The sequence below is a fragment of the Oncorhynchus gorbuscha genome, linkage group LG11, assembly GCF_021184085.1.
Source record: "Oncorhynchus gorbuscha isolate QuinsamMale2020 ecotype Even-year linkage group LG11, OgorEven_v1.0, whole genome shotgun sequence".
Classification (NCBI taxonomy): Eukaryota; Metazoa; Chordata; class Actinopteri; order Salmoniformes; family Salmonidae; genus Oncorhynchus; species Oncorhynchus gorbuscha.
Window position 1 is genome coordinate 49,243,894 of NC_060183.1, and position 25,867 is coordinate 49,269,760.

The window sequence follows — 25,867 nt, forward strand, 5'->3', positions numbered from 1 at the left end:
ATTTGTGTCAAGTTGGCTGGATGTCCATTCAGCCAACATTCTTCCTACACAGGAAACGGTTGAGCATGAAAAATTCAGCAGCGCTGCAGTTCTTGACACAAACTGGTGCGCTTGGCACTTAATACCATACCCAGTTCAAAGGCACTTCAATTTTATGTAATGGCCATTCACCCTTTGAATGGCAGACGTAAAAATAAAATTAAAATAATTTGTGCATCTGTCTCCTCCCCATCACCTACACTGATTGAAGTGGATTTAACAAATGACATCAATAAGGGATCATGGATTCACCTGGGCTGTCTGTCTTGAAAGAGCAGGTGTTCTTAATTTGTTGTATACTCAATATACACACACAGTGCCTTCGGAAAGTATTCAGACCCCTTGACTTTTTCCACATTTTGTTATAAGTCTTATTCTAATTCTTATTCTATTAAATATTTTTTACCCCTCATCAATCTACACACAATACCCCATAATGACCAAGCTAAAAACTGAAATATCACATTTACATAAGTATTCAGAACCTTTACTCAGTAGTTTGTTGAAGCACAGCGATTACAGCCTAGAGTCTTCTTGAGTATGACACTACAAGCTTGGCACACCTGTATTTGTGGAGTTTCTCCCATTCTTCTCTGCAGATCCTCTCAAGCTGTCAGGTTGAATGGGGAGCATTACTGCACAGCTATTTTCTGGTCACTAAGTTGACTGCGCATTTAAACAGCTTGGAAAATTCAGAAAATGTCATGGCTTTAGATGCTTCGGATTGGCTAATTGACATCATTTGAGTCAATTGGAGGTGTACCTGTGGATGTATTTCAAGGCTACTTTCAAACTCAGTGCCTCTCTGCTTGACATCATGGGAAAATCAAAAGAAATCAGCCAAAACCTAAGACATTTCTTTGTAGACCTCCACAAGTCTGGCTCATCCTTGGGAGCAATTTCCAAACGCCTGAACGGGTACCATGTTCATCTGTACAAACAATAGTACGCAAGTATAAACACAATGGGACCGCGCAGCCGTCATACCGCTCAGGAAGGAGACGCCTTCTGTCTCCTAGAGATGAACGTACTTTGGGGCAAAAAGTGAAAATCAATCCCAGAACAGCAGCAAAGGACCTTGTGAAGATGCTGGAGGAAACAGGTACAAAAGTATCTATATCCACAGTAAAACGCGTCTTATATCGACATAACCTGAAAGGCCGCTCAGCAAAGAAGAAGCCACCGCTCCAAAACCGCCATAAAAAAGCCTGACTACGGTTTGCAACCGCACATGGGGACAAAGATTGTACTTTTTGGAGAAATGTCCTCTGGTCTGATGAAACAAAAATAGAACTGTTTGCCATAATGACCATCGTTATGTTTGGAGGAAAAGGGGGAGGCTTGCAAGCCAAAGAACACCATCCCAACTGTGAAGCACAGGGGTGGCAGCATCATGTTGTGGGGGTGCTTGATGAGAGAGGGACTGGTGCACTTCACAAAATAGATGGCATCATTAGGTAGGAATATTTTGTGGATATATTGAAGCAACATCTCAAGACATCAGTCAGGAAGTTGAAGCTTTTTTGCAAATGGGTCTTCCAAATGGACAAGCATACTTCCAAAGTTGTGGCAAAATGGCTTAAGGACAACAAGGTCAAGGTACTGGAGTGGCTATCACAAAGCCCTGACCTCAATCCTATAGAAAATTTGTGGGCAGAACTGAAAAAGCAAGGAGGCCTACAAACCTGACTCAGTTACACCAGCTGTCAGGATGAATGGGCCAAAATTCACCCAACTTATTGTGGGAAGCTTGTGGAAGACTACCCAAAACGTTTGACCCAAGTTTAAATTATTTAAGGTAATGCTACCAAAAATTAATTGAGTGCATGTAAACCTCTGACCCACTGACGTAGTGATGAAATAAAAGCTGAAATAAATAATTCCTTCTACCATTATTCTGACATTTCACATTCTTGAAATAAAGTGGTGATCCTAACACCTAAAACAGTGAATTTTTACGAAGATTAAATGTCAGGAATTGTGAAAAACTGACTTTAAATGTATTTGGCGAAGGTGTATGCAAACTTCTGACTTCAGCTGTATGTAAGGAATATTATAAGGGACAGTATAAGATCCCTTTCTACTACCCCTGAACAAGGCAGTTAACCCACTGTTCCTAGGTTGTCATTGACAATAAGAATTTGTTCTTAACTGACTTGCCTAGTTAAATACAGGTAAAATAAAAAACAGAACTGTACTCCAGATCAGGACAGCAGAATGTATGGACCAGTTTTACTTCTACAAAGCCTCGTTCCACACCCCTCTGCAACTCCCATCGTTCTGCTGACTCAAGCTAGTCTACGCTACTGTTTGGTGCTGACGGATAGCAGTGTTGACACTGATTGAGCAATTATTCTGGTAACCCGTAGAGTTGGGAAATAACTTTAGCTGACAGTACACTCAGTGACTCCCAACTGTGACAGACTTGCTTGGGCCAAGAAACACAGGAGCAATGCACATTATTCAAAATGTGAGATTTTTGGTTCCAACTGACTCATAGTAGGTAAACGGATGATCTCCGCATGTGTGGTTCCCACCGTGAAGTATGGAGGAGGAGGTGTGATGGGGTGGGGGTGCTTTGCTGGTGACACTGTCTGTGATTTATTTAGAATTCAAGGCACACTTAACCAGCATGGCTACCACAGCATTTTGCTGAGATACGCCATCCCATCTGGAACTGCATCAGATGACCTGGCCTCCAATCACCCGACCTCAACTGAAATGAGATGGTTTAGGATGAGTTGGACCGCAGAGTGAAGGAAAAGTAGCCAACAAGTGCTCAGCATATGTGCAAAGCTGTCAAAGTGTGCAAAGCTGTCATTAAGGCAAAGGGTGGCTTCTTTGAAGAATCTCAAATATATTTTTGTTTAACACTTTTTTGGTTGCAAAATAATTCCATGTGTGTTATTTCATAGTTTTGATATCTTAACTATTATTCTACAATGTAGAAAATAATAAAGAATGGAAAAACTCCTGAATGATTAGGTGTGTCCAAGCTTTTGACTGGTACCGTATGTACATAAGTGTGCATACACTGACACACACACACATATACACACACACAGAAAAAAAAGAATGTCAATCAACCAAATATATTATACCTAACAGCTCTTTAGTACAATGGTTTCATAAGAGGTTAACTACTCACCAATATCTATTGGCATCCCATGAATGTCAGCTGGAAGCCAATGAGGCCATAAAGGTAAGAGTGGTTGTTCCATGCTGTTTTGTCCAGGAAGAAGGTGTACCAGTAGGTGGATATGAACATGAGACAGGAGAGGTGGTAGAAACAGCCCAGCATGATTCCCACAGCACCCATAAAGAAGACCCAAACATGGAAATTGAACATTGATGCTCTCATTAAAAGACACACACACAAAGGGGATAGCATACAGTTGCTGTTCTAATCACTGAATCAGAACTTGACCTACTAAAGAGAATCATCACATAGACCAGGTACATATAATCAAGAGGCAGCGGCTGCAGGAAGTTGAAGAGGGAAGCGGCACACGGGAGCCCCATCCAGGCACTTGTAGTCCAGGTTGGCTAAAGCATTCTCAGGCACAAATTAAAATGACAGATCCCGCAGCCCTTTTGACTCAGGATAACTAAGCTTAGTGAAAATGACTGACAGCTCACCAAACAGGAAGTGGAAGATGCCCAGAGAAGCAGGGTCAGTCAGGCGGTTTAGGAGATACACCAGGTGATGCCAGGAGGACAGGTCCTCCTTCTCAAACCCAAACAGATGCTTCATCCTGCTCTCACTTTCCACTACCCTATCTGCAGTTGGTGCTGTGTCCTTTGTCCATGGTCCCTTCATCACTACTCCCAGAAGAGTCCCCCCTGTTCTGAAGACTACTCAATGAAAGGAGCACCTAAGCCAATTCACACTTCATAAGAGAAACATCTTTACCCTACTGTTCACAAAAATGCAATAGGTATGTGTTGTGTACTGTATGTAAATTCCACAATGCACTATAAACCATAAGACGCAATTAATATAAATATAAACACTTAATTGTTTATCCTGATTATAAACTCATTGCGTATGTTGCACGTACCATAATTCACGTATTACTCAAGCTAAATCTCACCTTGCTATAAACAGTGTAACAATTTACTGAAAGCAGAGCTGCAAAGCAACAATTGTTACATACCTGCAGCAGCATTGTCGCACACCCCTGCCTCCATACTTGACTCGGTTATGCAACCACAAAAAACACTAGATATATGGACAGGGATGTCAACCTAGCAGAAAAAGGTACCTCCTTTTCCTAGGGAGTTTTTTCAACACAAGTAAACAGTTGGGTACGTGTCAGCCCGTGTTCAAAGAAAGGCTGTCTGGGAACCTGAAACCGTGCTCAGCGTCTTTTTTTTCACGAGACACATACTACTGCTAGTGGGGATCTGGAAATGATATGACGACAGCGGCTGGGATGAGAATGGTCTTTGTAGATGGTTAATAAAACAAATCTAAATTACCTCCTGAAATAACATTGCATTGTTTCTGTGATTGTTCATTGGTCACATACACATTTTTTAAATATATAAATATGGTTGAACAATAATCCAATATAAACATATTCCCACACTAGCTAGCAACAGTTAGCTTGTCCAAATCTGCATATCACCTATAGTACAGTAGATGGCAATAATGCGCCGAAGCGTGTGAGGCACATCATAGTGAGCAGGCTAGAAGAAGACAAATTGTGAGCCTGTGGTATATCTGCATCGTTTTACCTATGGAAAATAGGAAGACAATTTGAGAATGGTTCTTGAAATATAATTTTAAACATTGCTAATGATGTTCAGGCTATTGGTAGATCGTATTTGGCCGGATTAACTAGCTCCACAATATCTGGTGCTAAATTACCTCTTTGTCCCAATTTTTTTTTAGCTGAGAAGGCTTGTTGTTTAAATACTTTACTAGCTAACAGTAGATAAATTACGTCTGTGACCTGTCACAGCTGAGCTGGCTAGCAACATAGCTAGGCGTGTTTAAATTAATTGTCAACAAAGCTTGCTAGACGACGGGTTTGCCTTGTTATATATATCAGGTAAGTTACGTTTCTGTATATTGTAAATTATCTAGCTATTACATTTATTAGCTACCCGGTCGTACGCTAAAGTAGCTAGCTGTGTTGTGTAGGTAGCTAGCTAAGGAGCTGTGGCAACAACAAAAACAATGATAGCTGGACACAGTGCCTGAGGTTGTTAGCTAGCTACCGCAGTTAGCTACAGCAGTATTGTTGTTGTCAGAGGACAGGACTTAATTATGTTTATCATTTATGCTTTCGAAATACTTTTGTGTATATATAGTGTATGTGGACACTCCTTCATATTACTGGATTAGGCTATTTCAACCACATCCGTTGCTGGCAAGTGTATACAATCGAGCACAAAGCCATGCAATCACTATAGACAAACATTGGCAGTAGAATGGCCTTACTGAAGAAATAAGTGACATTCAACGTGTCTCTGTCATAGGATGTCACCTTTCCAACAAGTCAATTAGGCAAATTCCTGCCCTGCTAGAGCTGCCAATGTCAACTGTAAGTGCTGTTATTGAAGTGTAAACGTCTAGGAGCAACAATAGCTCAACCACGAAGTGGTAGGCCACACAAGCTCACAGAACGGGACCACCGAGTACTGAAGCGTGTAGCGAGTAAAAATTGTCTGTCCTCGGTTGCAACACTCACTACCAAGTTCCAAACTGCATCTGGAAGCAACATCAGCACAATAACTGTTCGTTAGGAGCTTCATGAAATGGATTTCCATGGCCGAGCAGCCGCATACAAGCCTAAGATTACCATGCGCAATGCCAAGCGTCGGCTGAAGTGGTGTAAAGCTAGCCGCCAGTAGACTCGAGCAGTGAAATGTGTTCTCTGGAGGGATGAATCACGCTTCACCATCTGGCAGTCCAACGGACAAATCTGGGTTTGGCGGATGCCAGGAAAATGCTACCTGCCACAATGCATAGTACCAACTGTAAAGTTTGATGGAGGAGGAATAACGGTCTGGGGCTGTTTTTCATGGTTTGGGCTAAACCCCTTGAAGGGAAATCTTAACGCTACAGCATACAATGACATTCTAGACGATTATTTTCTTCCAACTTTGTGGCAACAGTTTGGGAGAAGGCCATTCCTGTTTCAGCATGACAATGTCCCAGTGCACAAAGCAAGGTCCATACAGAAATTGTTTGTTGATATTGGTGTGGAAGAACTTGACTGGCCTGCACAGAGCCCTGACCTCAACCCCATTGAACACCTTTGGGATGAATTGGAAAGCCAACTGCGAGCCAGGCCTAATCGCCCAACATCTGTGCACAACCTAATTAATGCTCTTGTGGCTGAATGGAAGCAAGTCCCTGCAGCAATGTCCCAACATCTAGTGGAACGCCTTCCTAGAAGAGTGGATGCTGTTATAGCAGCAAAGGGGGGTCCAACTCCATATGAATGCCCATGATTTTGGGATGAGATGTTCGACGAGCAGGTGTCCACATACTTTTGGTCATGTAGTGTATATAAATAACTGCAAAATTTCTCCAGGTCTGAACCTAGATAACTTTAAGAAATAGTTACTCATCAACAAAAAAGTGACCTAATCTAGTTTACCCCTGAGTAGGGAAGCTTGTGAATTACAATTCATCCATGCTGACGGTCTTGTTTTGAGTGTAGTGTGCAGGGGAGAGATGGGCACCCTGGGCAGCCGCATGCAGGCCTCCTCCCAGGATCCGGAGGAAGCAGTTGAGACTGCATGTGCCAGTGGCAAGCATGGATGCGAGTGCAGAAAGAGGAAACGGACTGCACACTGTGACTGTGACAGTGAGCCTGATGAGGAAGATGCCTTACTGGACACACCACGGAGGTGAGAAGAGCCACACGCAACTTCATGAACACAGGTGACACACACACACAGCAAAACAGAGTAAGAGAAAAACACACTAAAGGTCTATACAAACGGAGCCCCGTTTGCGGCATGCTCTACATAGTTCCACGTACATGTGTGCGGCAGAATTTTTGGAACGCGACGCAGTCTACTCTGTTTGCGTAGACTATGTAGAGAGCCCTTCACAGCACAGGCGAGGTATTCACACGTCTTTCATATGGCCAGCCTGTTTCTAACCTTGACCTGCCCTCTGCTGGTTTGTTTTGGAATTGTAACAGGAAGAAGCTAAAGAGCACTTCTAAGTACATCTATCAGACCTTGTTCCTGAACGGCGAGAACAGTGACATCCGCATCTGTGCCCTTGGGCAGGAGTGGAACCTGCACAAAGTCTACCTGTGCCAGGTTAGTGCACTGTTCTGTGTACACTACACACTGAAGTCTCAACAACGCCAATGCCTATGACTCATTCCACTCCCTCTCTCCTCCCTGTGTTTCAATTATGTAGTCGGGGTATTTCTCCAGCATGTTCAGTGGATCCTGGAAGGAGTCCAACATGATGGTCATACCGTTAGAGATCCCAGACCAGAACATCGACACAGAGGGTGAGGACTTAAGTCACTGTCAGGCAGTGTTGTTGTCGTCGAGTCACTAAACCTTGAGTCCATGTTGAGTCTAGAGGTCCCTATGACTGGAGTCCGAGTCATCAATGGTCGAGTCACAAGTTAAAACTCGATACTAGTATTGTTTTCAATTTCTTAAAGCACTTTGTGTTTCTTAACCAGGCAAAGCTAAACAGTTGACTGGTGCAAGACAGTCGTTTGCGCGATGTGTCGCTTAGCCAATGATCGAAGCGGAGCCTGCTGCTTGTCTGCCCACAATCATCACTTGCTGCCCTGCAGCTCACCAGCTGATGTCGACTGCGTGTGTCGGGTGTGGCGCATCCTTCCCACTGCTAGAGAACAGAACCTTTGCAGATATGTGCACCCAATGCTGCTAAAATTCTGCTTATCATAGTAGCCAGTCTAAGTGCAAATACAAGTCACGTGAAAGGAGAATCCCAGTCACTAATGGTTGAGTCACAAGTCATGAAAATCGGGACTCGAGTCGGACTCGAGTACTACAATACTTCTGTCAGGAATAAAATACTACACATCGCTTTGTTTATGTCACTGAACTTCTTTTTTGCAGTTACTATACACATTTGTCTTTTGTGTGTGTTTTTAGCTCTGCAGGTAGTGTTTGGATCTCTGTACCGGGATGATGTTCTGATCAAGCCCAGCAGGGTGGTCAGTATCCTAGCAGCAGCTTGTATGCTCCAACTGGTCAGTAGATGGTCATTATCACACTTCAGTATATTTTACATGGAATGTAACTGTATACAATGTAGTGATGATGGTGATATGTGTGAGTTGAAAGTTGCTGGAATGGAATTTTCTGAATGATAATAGATAGTCAAAGCCATGCCTTTGTGTCTTTGCAGGATGGTCTGATCCAGCAATGTGGCGAGACAATGAAAGAGAACGTCAGTGTCAAGACTGTGTGTGGCTATTACTCCTCTGCCAGCATCTACGGCCTGGACTCTGTTATGAAGAAGTAAGCCCCATCATTACACTCCTATTGAATAATATTACACATTTTAATTATTTTTGTCTCGCTCTCTACATGCTTATGCTTGTGTGTCTCCTGCAGGTGTCAGGAATGGCTCCTCAATAACCTCATGACCCATCAGAATGTTGACCTGATGAAGGAGCTAGGGTGCGTCTCTTTAATGTTTTCATATTCTTCCCTAAGGCTTATACACTATATATACAAAAGTATGTGGACCCTTCAAATTAGTGGATTTGGCTATTTCAGCCATACCTGTTGCTGACAGGTGTATAAAATTGAGCACACAGCCATGCAATCTCCATAGACAAACATTTACAGTAGAATGGCCTTACTGCAGCGCTCAGTGACTTTCAACGTGGCACCGTCATAGGATGACACCTTCCCAACAAGTCAGTTCATCAAATTTGTGCCCTGCTAGAGCTACCCCGGTCAACTGTAAGTCACTCCACGAGTTCCAAGCTGCCTCTGGAAGCAACGTAAGCACAAGAACTGTTGTACATACTGGTAATAGAGGCTACGTGTTGTGTGGTCAGTGAGCAGGGTGTGTGCTGTATCTGCAGAGCGGACGTGATGGAACCGCTGATCCAGTCGTCTGACCTCTTCGTCATGCAGGTGGAGATGGACGTCTACACAGCCCTGAAAAAGGTACTACTGCAGCGTTTTGGGCTGTCTACTGTAAGGAAGACCGTTGATTTACCTCCCCCTTCCCCATTCTTTTGTTCTCATTCATACCCTCTCTTTGTAACTCTGCCTCTCCTCAGTGGATGTTCCTGCAGCTCAATCCATCCTGGGACGGTCCCATCAAGCAACTGCTGGCTGACGCTGACACCTGGCTTTGCAAACGTAGAACTGGTACGTTCTGTTCCACAGTGCATGTCACAGTGAGCTACAAGCCTATCTGAACAAGGGATTGTAGAATAGACAGACGCTGACTGACCAGTCTTTTCTAATGAACCATACATGCATGCTGTTGCAGAGTTGGGAGAGGAGGAGCCCTTCTTAAAAACAGAGGACGGCGCTCCCTTTACTCCAGTCTTCAGACATGTGCGCCTTCAATACATCATCAACGACCTGGCGTCTGCACGCATCCTGGAGAGAGACAATATTCTCCCACCCGGTAAGGTTGATGAATGGCTAGTGGTTTATGTTTCACATTCACTTAACTGTTTTTGTAGTAATTTTTGATCTACTCTGTACAACGCCTCATACCACAGATTGGCTGACTTCTGTGTACAAGAGCCAGTGGTTTGCCATGCTACGGACGGAGCACGACAATGACAATGGGTGAGAACTGGAGCTCCAAACCAGCAACATGACAACATTAATGCCAATCTGCCACTTTCAGTTACTGAAAATATATTTCCGCTAGAATAGAGCTCGACAGCTTGTAGTCCTAAAACCCGGAAATTAATTACCTCTGGTTCGTTCGGCCGTCCCTATGGCGGAAATTAATGGGGAAAGAATAGGGTTTTGGAATAAACTCTGAGATAATCAGAGCTTTATTCATTATGACCTTTATGTGCTTTGTTTTTTTTATTACATAAATGCTTCAGAATTCACAAAGTGACGTTAGCTGACGAAGATAATTTCACAGAACAAAACATATACCACAGACCTTATTTTCCACGTTTAACCAAAATACATTAATTTCTACGTAGGCATTGTCCAATGAACCATGGCAGAGTTGGTGCCTACAAAAAGACGACATTACTATTTCTTTCTCTAGTAAGACGTGTGTTTGTAGTCCACAGGATGCCAACAAGGAGGAGTTTGAGTCAAGCAGTATGAGGTGTGGCAGGAAACTGACCAAAGATGGAGATGTGAGTCAAACCATTAGTCTCTGTGTAATAAGGAAATCATTTATGATTTATTCTGAATCATATAATAAGCACTTAAAAGCAAAGATAAAATAACAGGATGTTAACTTTTTATTCTTGCTTAGTACTGTTGGCGGTGGACAGGTTTCAACTTTGGCTTTGACCTGCTAGTGACCTACACCAACCGCTTCATAGTGTTCAAGAGGAATACACTGAGCCAGCCATGTGGGGGAGCTGTGAGTCTGCAGCCTCGGAGGCATCTAGCATACAGGTTAGTGTTCCCCGCTGCAGACAGGACCTAGGCTGTGATCAGCACAACATGCATAGGACAGCTACAGATTTCAAAGGTTGGCAATGCATTATGTATGTAGTAGTAATGGTATAATTATGTTCTGTGTAACTGCCATGTGATTTACCTGTGCTCTATCAGGACTAGCCCTCACCTGTCATTCGCTGTTCGTCTATGTTCAGGTTACGCCTGGCCTCCTTTGATAACAGTGGGAAGCTGGTGTGTAGTCGATCCACTGGTTACCAGCTTCTCACCCTGGAGAAAGACCAGGTCAGTCAGACCACACACAATCCATGTTCTGAAACTTTCCTCCCCTCTTGAAATGAACACCTTGGTCTCAAGTATTGCCTGAAACGGATGAAACAATTATGGCTGTAACTTACATTCTGTTCCTGTTCCTTTTCCAGGAGTATGTGGTGATGAACCTGGACAGTCGGCTCTTGTCGTTCCCCCTCTACGTGTGCTGTAACTTCCAGTACACATCTCCTCATATGGACCGCCGTCCTGATGCCCCTGAACCAGAGAGCAGTGCCCGCAGTGTATCCTGATATCAGCTCCACACCCTCAACCAGTCCCCTCTCTGACCACAGGCTGTGGCCCACAGCTTCTACCCCACACAACCCTGGCATCTGCATGCTCTTTAGCCCAATCTATTGTGTTTTGGGGTATGTTGTTTTACAAAAATATTAATTGTTCTTCAGTTGTCATGGTTAATATTTGATTTCATTCATTTGATATGCCTTTTTATATTATTTATTTGGCTTTTTTTAATTAAAGAAATGTACACTGCCAATGAATAGTCCACACCAGTGGGCTGTGGTGCTATCAGAAGTGTGACCATGGTCATCTCTCCCAGGGAATGATCAGTTACTAGTTCTGTACATCCATTACTATCCTCTTATGTAATTACTAACGCATACAGTATTGCTAATTGAGTATGTTGGCCACTAGTGGGTCTGAATTAGATGTGAATTTCAAATACCTATGGCAGAATATGGTGCTGCTTTTAAACTTTCAAAATTACTTTAATTTCTAGTCTACATTTTGGATAATTGTAATATACCTGCCTTAATGTATTGTAAGATTATTTTGGACCAAAGTGGCATGGCAGTCTTTGACAAAAGTTTACTGATCTGTCAGTTTCCTCAACAGTGGGGTCTTACCTTTACACTTTGCAGTCATTCATATCGTACTATTCGTATTGCTGCATTGTCGAAGGAACCTGCAAGTAAGCATTTTGTTGGACAGTGTATACCATGTATCTTGTACATATGACTAACTTGTGCTGTAATATCCTCACTGAAATGCTGTCAATTAGTTCACCATTAGTGTCTGCATACATTTGTACATTATACAGGTTTCACTATGCTGTACATGGTTAGTTATTAAAACTGGTGTTTTCAAAAGCTGTATAATGTGTGTGTTGCATTACTATTCACTTTTATTAATTGCCAAAAGACACAGCTAGAATAAGAATTTCAGGCTGAAAGATATTACCAATGCAATTCCACCCTTCTTGCCATTGTTGACATTTTTATATAAAAACTGAGGAGAATCACAGAACGGGTTGCAGATATTAAGAAGACAGTCACTGAGGCAGAATAAAGACAATCATACAACAGCTAGGTTATCAGGAAATGTAATAAATTACCCTCACACACAGTTCACATAGCAGTATTTTGATGTTAGACAATTCTGTAATGTCACAGGCCTGCTGAGAACATTCATCTGGCATGTCTCTGGTCTAAGTTAAACCAATAAACAGTAAGTGCTCCACACAAACATGTAGGCCAACCAGTTTGCAAGGGATCTGTAGTTTCTTCTGACTGAGCAGCGGTATATCCCCACCACCCTCGCTGACATGGACTCAAATCTCACCCTTGCAAGCTGTAAACCCCACATGTCCCTTTCCCTCACTGAGGCATTGGATCTGTCATTTCAGTGTTTCGCCTCGAATTTTTTCTAGCATTTAGTGTGGAGAGGGGGGTTATGGGGTCTTCCTTGGGCATACATCTGCATTATTATACAAATGCATATAGGGGAAACACTGCATTTCCAATGGTTTAGACTTCCTTGCTGTTATTACAGTCAGAGAACATTATGAACCCCTTTGTCACTGTAGCCCAAGATGTCTCGTGCATCTGCAGTACGCTCTCCCCTTCTCACTGTGGAATAGAGTTCAGGTTCTCTTTGAGTCTGTGTGTCATGCTTGGGATCAGGTTGACATGGTCGTCTACGCAGCTGCCCACACAGTTCTCCATCAGGGCCCTCACAGCTGGCTCCTTGGCTCCAGAGTCCAACAGGTCCCTGGCCTTGTCATTGCAGTGCATGGTGCACCTGGTCAGCCGGTCCTGGGCATGGGGAGTCAGAGAAATAATCACAATCAAGTTACACATTCTCTGTATCGGCTGTCTCAAGATATTCAAGTTGTTAGCAACTAAAACAAATACTCACCTGAAATTTCTCCAGTTCATTGGTCACTAGTCCTTGGGCCTGAGCCAGAGGGGTGTGGCAGCGTTCAATACAATTGTGCACCTGTGACATGGAGTCTACGGAGCGCTCGCAGCACTCTGCACTGCACTTGAACATGAGACCCTTGGTACATTATGCACAAGAAAGATTTGAACTGGGCACCTGATAAGCCCAAGTGTTGACAATTACAGGTTGCAAATGATGTATGCATGGAAAAAGAGAGGGTGATTTGTAGATAATGCACTGCACAATATACTGGATTATATTGGATGTATTGAACATAGCTGAAATTGCATTTACATGACCACTTACTTGCATCTTGCGAATGTGGTACCGTTCTAAACTTTGAACCATATCCTCTATGGTTTTCAGTACACGAGCTTGATGTGCCTCTGCCATCTCAAATGTTGCTCTCAGTAGTGACTATTTAAACTGAACTGTTAGAAGATAACGTTTAGCTACGATGCACAGCTGAATAACAGCCACACCATCTACATATAGTAAGTTATTGCAAGATTAGAAGCCTTGTCACATTACTGTTTCAACGTAAGGTCACCTCCGTGAATGCATGCTTCTTCGTTCTAATACAAACAACGTCACATCCACTCCAGCTTCCGGAATTAGCTTGGTAATTTCCGGTTCACAATATGGTACCGACGTGACCGAAGTCTCCGCTTTGAAGTCCTAACTTTAAATGTACAACACTGTGCGGGATCTACATTTGTTTCTCAGCGACTTATTTGACCAAATTACGAGTTAGATAAGTAAATAGCTTGCTTCGTTTTAAAAATCATTTGTAAACTCGTAGCTAGTAAAACTTGATTGTGAACTCCTTGAGAAGTCTTCACCTCTACTGACATTTGAAATGGTGAGCAGTGTACACTTATCAGTTATCAGACCTTTTTAATTGTCTGATTTTAGCCAAATAACCAAGAGGGGTGATATCATTTATGTTTTTAAGATATCAAACAGTAATAAAAAAAATGCCAATCACAATGAAAGACTGCTCCTCAAAAGATCAAGTGTGCTGCTCTTTGACCCAGAGAGATTAACACACTGATAGTACACATGTCACCACCAACAGCAGTCTGCTGTCTGTCCTTGATTGACCCAGCAATTCACACAATCATATTAAAGTGACATGTTTCTGACTACTGATCAGGTGTGAATGTGTAGCCTATGTTATTTTTGTAATTGAACATTTTATTTTTGATCTCGACTCAGATAACCTTTCTTGGAAGGAATTGAATACCCATGATGATTTCAAGGACCATGTCAATCAGGGCACTCCTGTTCTTGGGGCTCTTTCAAGCTGGACAGAGGAGTCTAGCCTCAGCTCCAGAAGTCAAAGATCCACCCAAGAGGATAGGTAAACCAATCTTAGTCCAGACTCCACATTCCATTGTCAATGGCACCCAGTGCTGTGTGGCTACGCAGTAGTACATCAGTTCTGCATAGGTGTGTTCACAAATCTCCATGAATTTAGTTATATTGGCCCAGAGAGCATTTCTATTTCACATTACACATATTTACATGACACACATGCTTTCACTTATGAATTGTTCATTTTACTCCCCTTGGACTTCTAATGACATTGCGGTTTGATTCTATGAACAGCTGTGGTTGGAGCGGGCATCGGTGGCACAGCAACAGCTTACTTCCTGAGACAGGAGTTTGGGGCAGCGGTGAAGATCGATGTGTTTGAGCCAGGCACTGTGGGGGGACGACTGGCCACCCACAACATGGGGGACTATGAGTATGAGACGGGGGGCGCAGTTATCCACCCTCTAAATCTGCACATGAAGCACTTCCTTGAAAGACTAGGTGAGACATGTTGGCTTGTGAGATATACACTTGCTTGTTCTTGAAAGAGTGCAGTATACATGCACAGACAGTCTAATGACACACATCTTTATTTCTCCCCTGTTTCTCTTAGGCCTTTCCCAGAGGCGAGATGTCCCTGGAAAAATGGCCATCTTCAATGGAAAAGAGCTCATCTTTGAAGAGAGTAACTGGTTTATTGTGAACTTCCTGCGCCTGCTTTGGCGGTACGGGTTCAACTTCCTGCGGATGCAGATGTGGGTGGAAAGTGTTCTTGATAAGTTCATGAGGTGAGACTTTAGGTTCTGCTACCTGTCTATTTACAACTCAGCAGTCAAAACATTTGAAAATCATTAATGAGAGAAGAGTGCTAATTGTAAGTATGTGATGTTTTGGTTCTTGTTTTTCCAGAATCTACCAGTACCAGCAGTTTGGCTACTCCTTCACCAGTGTGGAGAAGCTCCTGCATGCAATGGGTGGTGATGATTTCCTCACACTAGCCAATCAGACACTGGAGGAGGCCATGTTGGGGGAGGGCTTTTCTCAGAGCTTCCTCAACGACGTTGTGGCACCTGTCACCCGTGTGAACTATGGCCAAAGTGTCCGCATCAATGGATTTGTGGGTAGGTTTTTAGGTAACAAAAATAAATGCACACCAAGGTGATGTGATAAGTGGTTCTGAGTGCTCTTATGTGGCCATCCAATCAAATGTTTTTTTATCTTGAAAACATAAGGAAACTGGCCTCCCAGGTGGCGCAGTGGTCTAGGGCACTGCATCGCAGCGCTAGCTGTGCCACCAGAGACTCTGGGTTCGTGCTCAGGCTCCTTCGCAGCCGGCCGCGACTGGCATCCGGGTTGGATGCGCGCTGTGTTAAGAATCAGTGCGGCTTGGTTGGGTTGTGTTTCGGAGGACGCAGGACTTTCAACCTTTGTCTCTCCCGAGCCCGTACGGGAGTTGTAGCGATGAGACAAGATAGTAACTAATAATAATTGGATACTAAGAAATTGGGGAGAAAAAGGGGCTAAAAGGGAAAAAAAGAAAACATAAGGAAACTGAACTAATCCTTGTGAAATGTGTGGTGTGATGTTGTCTCCAGGGGCGGTGTCTCTAGCAGGGGCAGACCCAGGCCTGTGGGCAGTGGACGGAGGTAATAAGAAGGTGTGCTCAGGACTCCTGTACCACAGCAAGGCCGAGCTCATCCCAGCACGAGTCACCGCTATCGCTGTCAAGTTGCGACCATCTAAAGCAGGTACATGCTCTCTGGGCCAATATAACTAAAGTGAGATCAATAAAAGACCATAGCTTTCACCTGGATTCACCTGGTCAGTCTATGTCATGGAAAGAGCAGTATGATCCCTTATTGATGTCACGTGTTAAATCCACATTCAGAGGAATGGGCAAGACAAAATATTTAAATGCCTTTGAACGGGGTATGGTAGTAGGTGCCAGGTGCACCGGTTTCAAGAGCTGCAACTGTCACGTGTCGAATACAACCGGTGTAGACCTTACAGTGGAATGCTTACTTACAAGTCCTTAACCAACAATCCCGTTTTAAGAAAAAGTAAGTGTTAAGTAAAAAATAGAGGCTATATACAGGGGGTATCGGTACAGAGTCAATGTGCGCTGCCACCAGTTAGTCCAGGTAATTGAGGTAATATGTACATGTAGGTAGAGTTAAAGTGACTGTGCATAGATAATAAACAGAGAGTAGCAGCAGTGTAAAAGGGGGGGCAATGCAAATAGTCTGGGTAGCCATTTGGTTAGATGTTCAGGAGTCTTATGGCTTGGGGTTAGAAGCTGTTAAGAAGCCTTTTGGACCTCCTAGACTTGGTCTTCCGGTACTGCTTGCCGTGCGGTAGCAGAGAGAACAGTCTATGACTAGGGTGGCTGGGGTCTTTGACACTATCCTCTGTAGTGCCTTGCGGTCGGAGGCCGAGCAGTTGCCGTACCAGGCAGTGATGCAACTGGGATGCTCTCGATGGTGCAGCTGTAGAACTTTTTGAGGATCTGAGGACCCATGCCAAATCTTTTCAGTCTCTCTTTCCTGTTCACAGGTATCACAGCCAGTCTTTATGAGGTAAACTATGTTGGGGACTCTGGCTCCGCCCATTCCCTGTATGACATAGTGATTGTGGCCACACCTCTCCATCAGGGAAAGTCTGACATCACCTTTGCAGGCTTCTCCCCGCCCATCCCCTCCCAATACCCTGGGCGCTACCACCAGACTGTCACCACCCTGGTCCACGGCCTCCTCAATGTGTCCTACCTGGGGACCTCTGAGAAGCCCTCTACCTTCAGTGTGTCAGACGTTCTCACCACAGACACCAAGGGCTCCATCATCAACAGCCTGAGCTCTATTGACCCTGTTCACATCCCACCAAGCTACTCACGCCCGCCAGCCAGCGAGAGCAAGGTGTGGAAGGTGTTCTCTCCTCAGCCTCTGTCCCAGGAGCAGCTCCGGGACATGTTCCTATCATGGGACTCCACCTCAGAAACTAAGTGGCTGGCGTACCCCGCTTATAATCCACCTCACCGTAGGACCCCTCCGTTCATCCTCCATGAGCGCCTGTACTACCTGAACGCTGTGGAGTGGGCAGCCAGCGCCATGGAGATGAGCGCCATCTCAGCCAGGAACCTGGCACTGTTGGCACATCACCGCTGGAACTCCCAGGTGGGCAGAGTCGACCAGGAGGACCTCCACACACGTCTGAGAGGAGAGCTTTGAAAGGGGAGGGAGGGACAACAATGGTGGAGAAAAGTAATAATATAAAGCAATAATATCAGTCAGAGATATTTCACACTAAAACACTCCTGCGTACGTGAACAGTAGTATTGGGTGCTCTGCCCAATTATGAAGCTATATCCATTGACCCACTATATTGATATATTTTGATTTGAAAAATTCAACTGAAATAAATCAACTGCAACATTAGCAAATCATTTTCATCAGATATTCTTATACTGTGCTGAATAGAATGATCACTGTGACAATAGCTATGCTATACTGCAGGGTAAAAGTACAATTATTGTTTAATACATGCATGCATTGGGCTTTCACATATATATCTGCACTAGATGGTGTTGCTAAATTTCTGCGTTTCTATATGTTTCAAAAACATCTGGATAATGTACCCTGTGGCTCCTCTAGACCCATGTATGTCTTCATGCTGCGTCTCAAGCTCTCTACCTCTGGCGTAGTGTTGAAAAGGTTGTAAAGCAAATTGGTTGGTGAAATGTAAGCGGTTGTGCAATTGAATAGTTCTTGCAAGGAAAATTGGCCAACAGATAATTGCAAAGTTTTTGGTGTTATACAATTATGAATACACCCATGAAGAACAAACCCCTATTCGCACTGATCATTTGATGTCATTTGAAAATGTACTGTAGTCTATTTACATATTTCTAAATTGTGCCTTTTTTTAAATTACTAAGCAATGGTTTTTATATCTGGGAATCCTCCTTTCTACTTTCAGAAAATATTTAGTCTCTGTTTTTGGTATGTTTATGGCATCTATGTGATGAGCAAATTGTGCCATGAAACTAGTCTTCCATTGTGACCAAAGTGAAATATAAGAACACAAAGTACATCTATTTTTACTGTGAGTGACAAGTATCCTTCAGAAAATATTCTATTCTATTCTGGGAGGTTAATTTCACATCTCTGTAATTTGTCTAGAATGACTCTGAAAATAATCGTTGTTGGTTTAGCCTTTCTAACACACTTTTTGAGGTTTTTAGGGTTTCTGTGCGTTTGATAATGTGTTAGATACTGTACAACCATAGAAAATGGTGCACTTTGATATATAGAATAATATGACTATTACAGCAAAATTCCCATACGTTTAGACATTAACTATATTGATTGAAGAGGGACAGTATTTTGAAATCAGCTGATTTGACTCCCAAATGTTGGCACGGAAATGCAAGCTTTTGTAAACACATTTGAAATCAGAGTTTGTAATTGCGATGTGTTTTATGCTCTATTTGACATGGTCTTCTATGGATTTCCAGGAAAAATTAAATGCCTTCAATCTTGTTTTGTCCATTTTTTTGTTTTGTTTTGTAAATAGGATACTTGAAATCAATGTTTACATTCAGAATAAAGAGATAACACACTGAAGTGATGAATGTCATCTTTAATTAAGCAATACATGCTCTGCCAGGCCCCAAAGGTGCAAATAGCCACATGTTCTTCAACAAACTGGACATTGAAAGCCCAAACCACATTTTCTTATTTGCAGATAACGACATTTGCCCTGTGCTGTGGGGTAGTTCCACTACATGTAGTTCAATTAGTAATTTAACTACATTCTGCATTAGCTTGGCAGTAGTTAACAAAATTAAAATCAACGTAGTGTTTTCGGTAGTAGAACTACTTGAACTACCCATTAAATCTAAGTCAACACACACTCACTCTGGTTGTAACACTGATCTCATTACATTGTTAACATTGACTCCAGAGTGATGTGTTCTTGAAGTCATGTTTCATAACGTTGTATTATATGACATTAAAGATTTAAGATCTCATTTTTCATGAGGTAGTTTTGATGTAGTGAAATACTTTTTTAAAAGTAACAATTTCTCAAGGGTAGCTTTATATCTTCCAGTGTGAAGTAATTGGTCGCCTTGTAAACTATGTTTTGAAAGTTGCTTTATATTTTGAAATTGGTCACTAAAAGTAAACATGACATTGCTACATAAAACTATTGAAAAAAGGTACAGTAGCAATGATATTGTGAGAGATTATTAAGGTGTTCAAATGTCATACAGATGTCATTGACTCTTCCCAAACAAATTAGAATGAAAACAGAATGCTCTGTTCCAAAAATGATAACAGGTCTGTGCACAACGGATGAATTGTGTCTCTGAGGTGGTCTGTACCCCACATCAGAACACAGTGTCAATGATACACAATAAAAATATATTTTTATTCCAGAAAAGAAATTGTATGCTTTTGACAACATGGACAGACCGTCCTACAAACACCCTCCCCTTCCAATCACACACCAGCACCCCAAATAAAGGGGCATCTGACAGAGAAGCTGACAATGGGTGGCATTCACACCCAGAATAATGACACGTCTGTTGTGTTGTGGCTGGGATATGCCACCCAGATGCCCACAGGTAGGTAGGGACAATGGTACCACAGCCGCCTGTCCATGCAAAGCATGTGATGAGAGAGACGGTATAAAAGGGCCACTGGTCGACAAAAAAACAATACCCAATTTGGACTGACCCTATAACACCTACTATAACCAACCACAGAGCCAAGATGAGAGTCGAGGTGCCCATATTCCTCTTTCTGGCCGCAACAGGATTCCATACTGGTATGATCATTTTGTGGTTTATATTCTTAATTTCATAACATGTCCAATATATGTGTTTAAATATCCCTCAGTTGTGTCATTTGATGAAGTATTGTACTGAGATGAATGCTGTTTCATGTTGTATTATGCAATGGTAATGTAAATAAGGCCTATAAATAAGGCCTATAGCCTATTTTTATGTGATTGGGTTTCTATTGAATCCTTACATTTGATGGATAACATGGGATATAATCACATATAATTTGTGTTGGATAATATAATATAATATTAAAATGTGATAATAAATTGCTTTCTGACATCCCCAGCTCTCACTGCATCCCTGGAATCGGCAGAAAAAAAGGAACATTTGCAGAGGATGGTGAGGAAGCCCATTATGGATGATGACAATGAGGATGATAATGATGATGATGTTGAGTGCATTCCTGTCAACTCATATAGGTTTTTGACTTTTTCCGGTGGGGCTGGAGCAGCTAAGTGACCTGCAAAGGAGAGGTACAATGATCCATATCTCAAAGATAAAGGAGCTTCTGCTCCATGCAGAGCAACTGCCTTATCGTAACAACTGAAATTCATTTGACTATACTTCTCTCTCTGCATTAAGCAAAAATAATTTCCCTGCATTTCTCTGTCCTCAGACCCTGAGGAGTTCGAAGCAGCGCAAATGAATGGTAAGACAGTGACACGGGCAATGATTTAAGTCTATGACCTGTCTGAAATTGCCTTGCCATATAATTTGTATTCATTTGAATTAATACGATGAAGGAACAATCATATCCATATTTCCTTCCATCTACAGAGGATGCAAATAGTGCAGATATATGCTACTTGGGTAAGGGAATCCTACCCTTCTAAAAACAAATAAGGGGACATCAGAGCCATTATCTGTCTTTTTGTGCATTTGGCCTATTGATTGTGAAATAGTACGATTTGACCTCTTGTTTTCTTTTAACAAATGTTATTTTTCATATGTCTACTGTAGAGCCTGTTCAAGATGAAAATACTGGTAAGCACTGTACTCTGCTGTATGCATATGCATACTTATTAATCAACCATATTTCTATTTTTCTATTTTATTTTTTCATCTTTAACTCTGCATTGTTGGAAAAGGACCCGCAAGCATTTCACTGTTAGTCTACACCTGTTGTTTGCGAAGCATGTGACAGATAAAATTTGATTTACCATACGATTTTGTAAATGTGTGCCGTGTCATAATTTATTTAATTTTAAAAAAATTACAGAGCAGAATTCCACTCAGGAGGAGGACATGGGTAAGAGCATGTGGCACATGTTATTACAAAACTCACAGGAAAAAAAATTGTTATTGATGGGCATGTGGTTTTTGCTTAGTTTGTTCAGATGACATAACTTTACTCCTGTCGTTTTCCAGCAGACAGAGACAGAAACGTTGATGCAGACCATGAGGGTAAGGAAGGGTTGAATGCATGGTGTTCAAAGACACACCTGTAGATTACAAAAATTATATATTTCAGATTCATGTAGGTATATGTATAAGCCTAATTCTCCTGTTTTCCAACAGAGTCCGAGTCTGATGAGGATGTAGATGGCGAGTATTTACCTCTTAATCTTTAACAAAATACATTACATGACCAAAAGTATGTGGACATCACATACTCGACAAACTTGTCGAACATCACATTCCAAAATCATGGGCATTAATATGGAGTTGGTCCCCCCTTTGCTGCTATAACAGCCTCCTCTCTTCTGAAAAAGCTTTACACTAGATGTTGGAACATTGCTGCGGGGACTTGCTTCCATTCAGCCACAAGAGCATTAGAGAGGTTGGGCACTGATGTTGGGCGATTACGCCTGGCTCACAGTCTACTTTCCAATTCATCACCAAATGTGTTCGATGGGGTTGAGGTCAGGACTATGTGCAGGCCAGTCAAGTTCTTCCACACCGATCTCGACAAACCATTTCTGTATGCACCTCGCTTTGTTCACGGGGCATTGTCATGCTGAAACAGGAAATGGATTTCTCCAAACTGTTGCAGCAAAGTTGGAAGCACAAAATCGTCTAGAATGTCATTGAATGTTGTAGCGTTAAGATTTCCCTTTAATGGAACTAAGGGGCCTAGCCTGCCCCGAACCATGAAAAACAGCCCCAGACCATTATTCCTCCTCCACCAAACTGTACAGTTGGCACTATACATTCGGACAGATTAGCGTTCTCCTGGCATCCACCAAACCCAGATTTGTCAGTCGGACTGCCAGATGGTGAAGCGTGAGAATGCATTTCCACTGCTCCAGAGTCCAATGACAGCAAGCTTTACACCATTCCAGCCGAAGCTTGGCATTGCGCATGGTGATCTTAGTCTTATGTGTGGCTACTCGGCCATGGAAACCCAGTTCATGAAGCTCCCGCTCAGTCAGATACTGACTGAACAGTTATTGTGCTGACGTTGCTTCCAGAGGCAGTTTGGAACTCGGCAGTGAGTGTTGCAACCGAGGACAGACGATTTTTACGCTGTACCCGTTCTGTGAGGCTGTGTGGCCTACCACTTCGCGGCTGAGCCATTGTTGCTCCTAGACGTATCCACTTCACAATAACAGAACTTACAGTTGACCGGGACCTCTCTAGCAGGGCAGAGAATTTTACAAACTGACTTGTTGGAAAGGTGGTATCCTATGACGCTGCCACGTTGAAAGTCACTGAGTGCGGCAGTAAGGCCATTCTCCTGCCAGTGTTTGTTTATGGAGATTGCATGGCTGTGTGCTCATTTTAACACCTTTCAGCATTGAGTGTGGTTGAAATAGCCGAATCCACTAATTTGATGGGGTTTCTACATACTTTTGTATATAGTGTCTTCGGGAAAGTATTCAGACCCCTTTACTTTTTCTAAATGTGAATAAATCGTTTTTTTTTCCCCACATCAATCTACACACAATACACCATAATAACGAAGCAAAAACATCACAATATTACATTTACATAAGTATTCACACCCTTTACTCAGTACTTTGTTGAAGCACTTTTGGCAGCGATTACAGCCTTGATTCTTCTTGGGTATGACGGTTCAAACTTAGCACATCTGTATTTGGGGAGTTTCTCCCATTAGTCTCTGCAGATCATCTCAAGCTCTGTCAGGTTGGATGGGGAGCGTTGCTGCAGTTATTTTCAGGTCGCTCCAGAGCTGTTCGATTGGGTTCAATTCCGGACTCTGGCTGGGCCACTCAAGGACATTCAGAGACTTGTCCCGAAGCCACTGCTGCGTTATCTTGGCGGTGTGCTTAGGGTTGTTGTCCTGTTGGAAGGTGAACCTTCGCCCCAGTCTGAGGTCCTGAGCGCTCTGGAGCAGGTTTTCATCAAGGATCTCTCTGTACTTTGTTCCGTTCATCTTTGCATTGATCCTGACTAGTCTCCAAGTCCCTACCGCTGAAAAACATCCTTACAGCATGATGCTGCCACCACCATGCTTCCCCGTAGGGATGGTGCCAGGTTTCCTCCAGCTCTAGGAAGAGTCTTGGTGGTTCCAAACCTATTTTCATTTGGTACCCTTCCCCAGATCTGTGCCTCAACACAATCCTGTCTCGGCCGTCTAAGGACAATTCTTTCGATCTCATGGCTTGGTTTTTGCTCTAACATGCACTGTTAACTGTGGGATCTTATATAGACAGGTGTGTGCCTTTCTAAACCATGTTCAATCAATTGAATTTACCACCAGTGGACTCCAATTAAGTTGTTGAAACATCTCAAGGATGATCAATGGAAACAGGATGCACCTGAGCTCAATTTCGAAGCTCATAGCAAAGGGTCTGAATACTTATGGAAATAAGTTTTTTTTTGTCATTATGGGGTATTGTGTGTAGATTGCTAAGGATTTAATTTTTTATTTCATCAATTTTTAGAATAAGACGGTAATGTAACAAAATGTGGAAAAAGTCAAGGGGTATGAATACTTTCCAAAGGCACTGTATATAGTGTGTCATGTAAAAACACATATACCCTCATAACCTTGGGTTACCTTTTTCCTTACAGGTATGAGTCTCATGTTTTCTCAAGTTACTCAGTGAAGATGATTGTATCCAATGTAACACAAAATATCCACAACACATTTGAAACCAATACTAGCCTATCACTCACTGGTATTACATTTAGTGTTAAAAATACGATTTTAAAGTCTTCTGTCCCTTCCTAGAATACCTTGAAGCCGACGTTGAAGCCAATGAAATGGGCAATTTAGGTAGGATATGACCGATATCTACTTGTTAGTACATGTCATAGTTTGAACAACTGACAATGGTTTTTTTGAGACAAAGGTGATAATTTCCTAATTTGACCCCTCTAGTATCCATGTTCCATTAAAATGTGTGTGTGCCTGCATGTGTTTGCTCTAGCTGTTGAATATTTCCACTCATAAAATGTGAGGATGCTGGGGTTTAACTTGATTCAGAAAAGACTGTCCCAAGTGGGATGAAATAGACGGGTAAGGAATGAGCTTCATCGGTTTACCCTCTAGTTACAGTCTGTTGAAACTGAAATCTTACAACACACAGTAAGCACAAATTTACCACAGTTGTATAATAGCATCCTGGCAGTGAAAACATGTTATTACACTCATGCAAACAAGTAATGACGTCTTTGTTGTCCTAAAAACTGTGCTTTGTAGTGAGCACATCAACATCATATGTTAAATAGTTAACAAGCTACTTTTGCAAAAAGACAGTGAAAAAAGTGAACTATGCCAGCCAGTCTGAGTCACTGTAAAAAATAAACGTTTTACACCGGTTGTCAAGCATTCTTTATATGGTCAAGATTTCCTCTGTAAGTTCATGGGGAAAACCACTTTAGTAGTAGCCTCATGACCAAAACACTCCATGGAGACTGTCCTAGAACGAGTCACAAAATAAACTAGTCAAATTAGTTCAACTACAAGTGCTAGGTTTTACTGCACAACTTCTAGGACATTGAAAGCAGAAGCGACATTTGTTTGTTTGAACATTGGCCCCCTTGCTTTTAGACTTTCTAGGACAGAAATCCAGGGCACTCTTAAGACACCTATCCCCAGATGCTCATATGTGCTTGATTAGTTCTGCATCATCTACTGTGTCCTGGGTTATTTATGGACCAGAGATGCACCGTTCCTTTCCTAGCCTGTAGGAGTCAACGAAGGCACATTTTGGACAAAATATAGGACCAAGGTCATTGTCTGCATGTTCAGTCCATCAAATCAAATCAAATTTATTTATATAGCCCTTCGTACATCAGCTGATATCTCAAAGTGCTGTACAGAAACCCAGCCTAAAACCCCAAACAGCAAACAATGCAGGTGTAAAAGCACGGTGGCTAGGAAAAACTCCCTAGAAAGGCCAAAACCTAGGAAGAAACCTAGAGAGGAACCGGGCTATGTGGGGTGGCCAGTCCTCTTCTGGCTGTGCCGGGTAGAGATTATAACAGAACATGACCAAGATGTTCAAGGCTTTGGGTCTTGATCCCTGAAAATAAATGGTTATGTATTGTAATCATTTACAACTAGTTTCTCGATCATGGGGTTACCCTTTACATTCACTTTACTGGGCATAAAAAGAGCCCAAATGTTCTGTATCAATTACTTTTCACTGCTAGAATGATTCAGGTCAGGAGACG

At 42.5% G+C, this 25,867-nt stretch overlaps 3 protein-coding genes and 2 long non-coding RNA genes across 8 annotated transcripts; 4 read left to right on the top strand and 1 right to left on the bottom strand.

Moving 5' to 3' along the window:
* Positions 1-4,715: 4,715 nt before the first annotated feature.
* On the top strand, positions 4,716-12,051 carry LOC124048851 (germ cell-less protein-like 1). Of its 3 annotated transcripts, none has more exons than XM_046369973.1 (15): positions 4,716-5,096; positions 6,717-6,940; positions 7,206-7,329; positions 7,433-7,529; positions 8,152-8,249; positions 8,408-8,520; positions 8,617-8,682; positions 9,069-9,180; positions 9,297-9,387; positions 9,512-9,652; positions 9,750-9,819; positions 10,280-10,355; positions 10,478-10,623; positions 10,824-10,911; positions 11,049-12,051. In XM_046369973.1, the coding sequence occupies exons 2-15, from the start codon at positions 6,813-6,815 to the stop codon at positions 11,187-11,189; spliced, it is 1,491 nt and encodes a 496-aa protein (XP_046225929.1). In that variant the 5' UTR covers positions 4,716-5,096; positions 6,717-6,812; the 3' UTR covers positions 11,190-12,051. The 3 variants fall into 3 exon arrangements, with proteins under 3 accessions (XP_046225929.1, XP_046225927.1, XP_046225928.1); XM_046369971.1 differs by having other exon boundaries at positions 6,717-6,906; XM_046369972.1 differs by having other exon boundaries at positions 4,717-5,096; positions 6,717-6,906; positions 9,096-9,180.
* Positions 12,052-12,060: 9 nt separating this feature from the next.
* LOC124048854 (protein FAM136A-like) lies at positions 12,061-13,758 on the bottom strand. 2 transcript variants are annotated; one of them, XM_046369975.1, is made up of 3 exons: positions 13,426-13,758; positions 13,096-13,236; positions 12,061-12,992 (listed from the first exon to the last, which is right to left on the bottom strand). In XM_046369975.1, exons 1-3 carry the CDS (start codon positions 13,510-13,512, stop codon positions 12,804-12,806), a joined length of 417 nt encoding a protein of 138 aa, XP_046225931.1. In that variant the 5' UTR covers positions 13,513-13,758; the 3' UTR covers positions 12,061-12,803. The 2 variants fall into 2 exon arrangements, with proteins under 2 accessions (XP_046225931.1, XP_046225932.1); XM_046369976.1 differs by having other exon boundaries at positions 13,096-13,275; positions 13,426-13,755.
* Positions 13,734-19,055, top strand: LOC124048853 (prenylcysteine oxidase-like). Its single transcript, XM_046369974.1, has 7 exons — positions 13,734-13,981; positions 14,338-14,482; positions 14,731-14,937; positions 15,050-15,224; positions 15,346-15,557; positions 16,032-16,184; positions 16,990-19,055. The coding sequence occupies exons 2-7, from the start codon at positions 14,368-14,370 to the stop codon at positions 17,658-17,660; spliced, it is 1,533 nt and encodes a 510-aa protein (XP_046225930.1). The 5' UTR covers positions 13,734-13,981; positions 14,338-14,367; the 3' UTR covers positions 17,661-19,055.
* Positions 19,056-20,124: 1,069 nt separating this feature from the next.
* On the top strand, positions 20,125-20,754 carry LOC123989623. The gene is made up of 3 exons (XR_006830580.1): positions 20,125-20,262; positions 20,568-20,620; positions 20,733-20,754. It is a non-coding gene; the product is annotated as an uncharacterized LOC123989623 (long non-coding RNA).
* A 141-nt stretch (positions 20,755-20,895) lies between these two features.
* LOC124048856 lies at positions 20,896-21,831 on the top strand. The gene is made up of 6 exons (XR_006841319.1): positions 20,896-20,930; positions 21,059-21,091; positions 21,242-21,265; positions 21,501-21,530; positions 21,650-21,685; positions 21,800-21,831. It is a non-coding gene; the product is annotated as an uncharacterized LOC124048856 (long non-coding RNA).
* Positions 21,832-25,867: the final 4,036 nt, after the last annotated feature.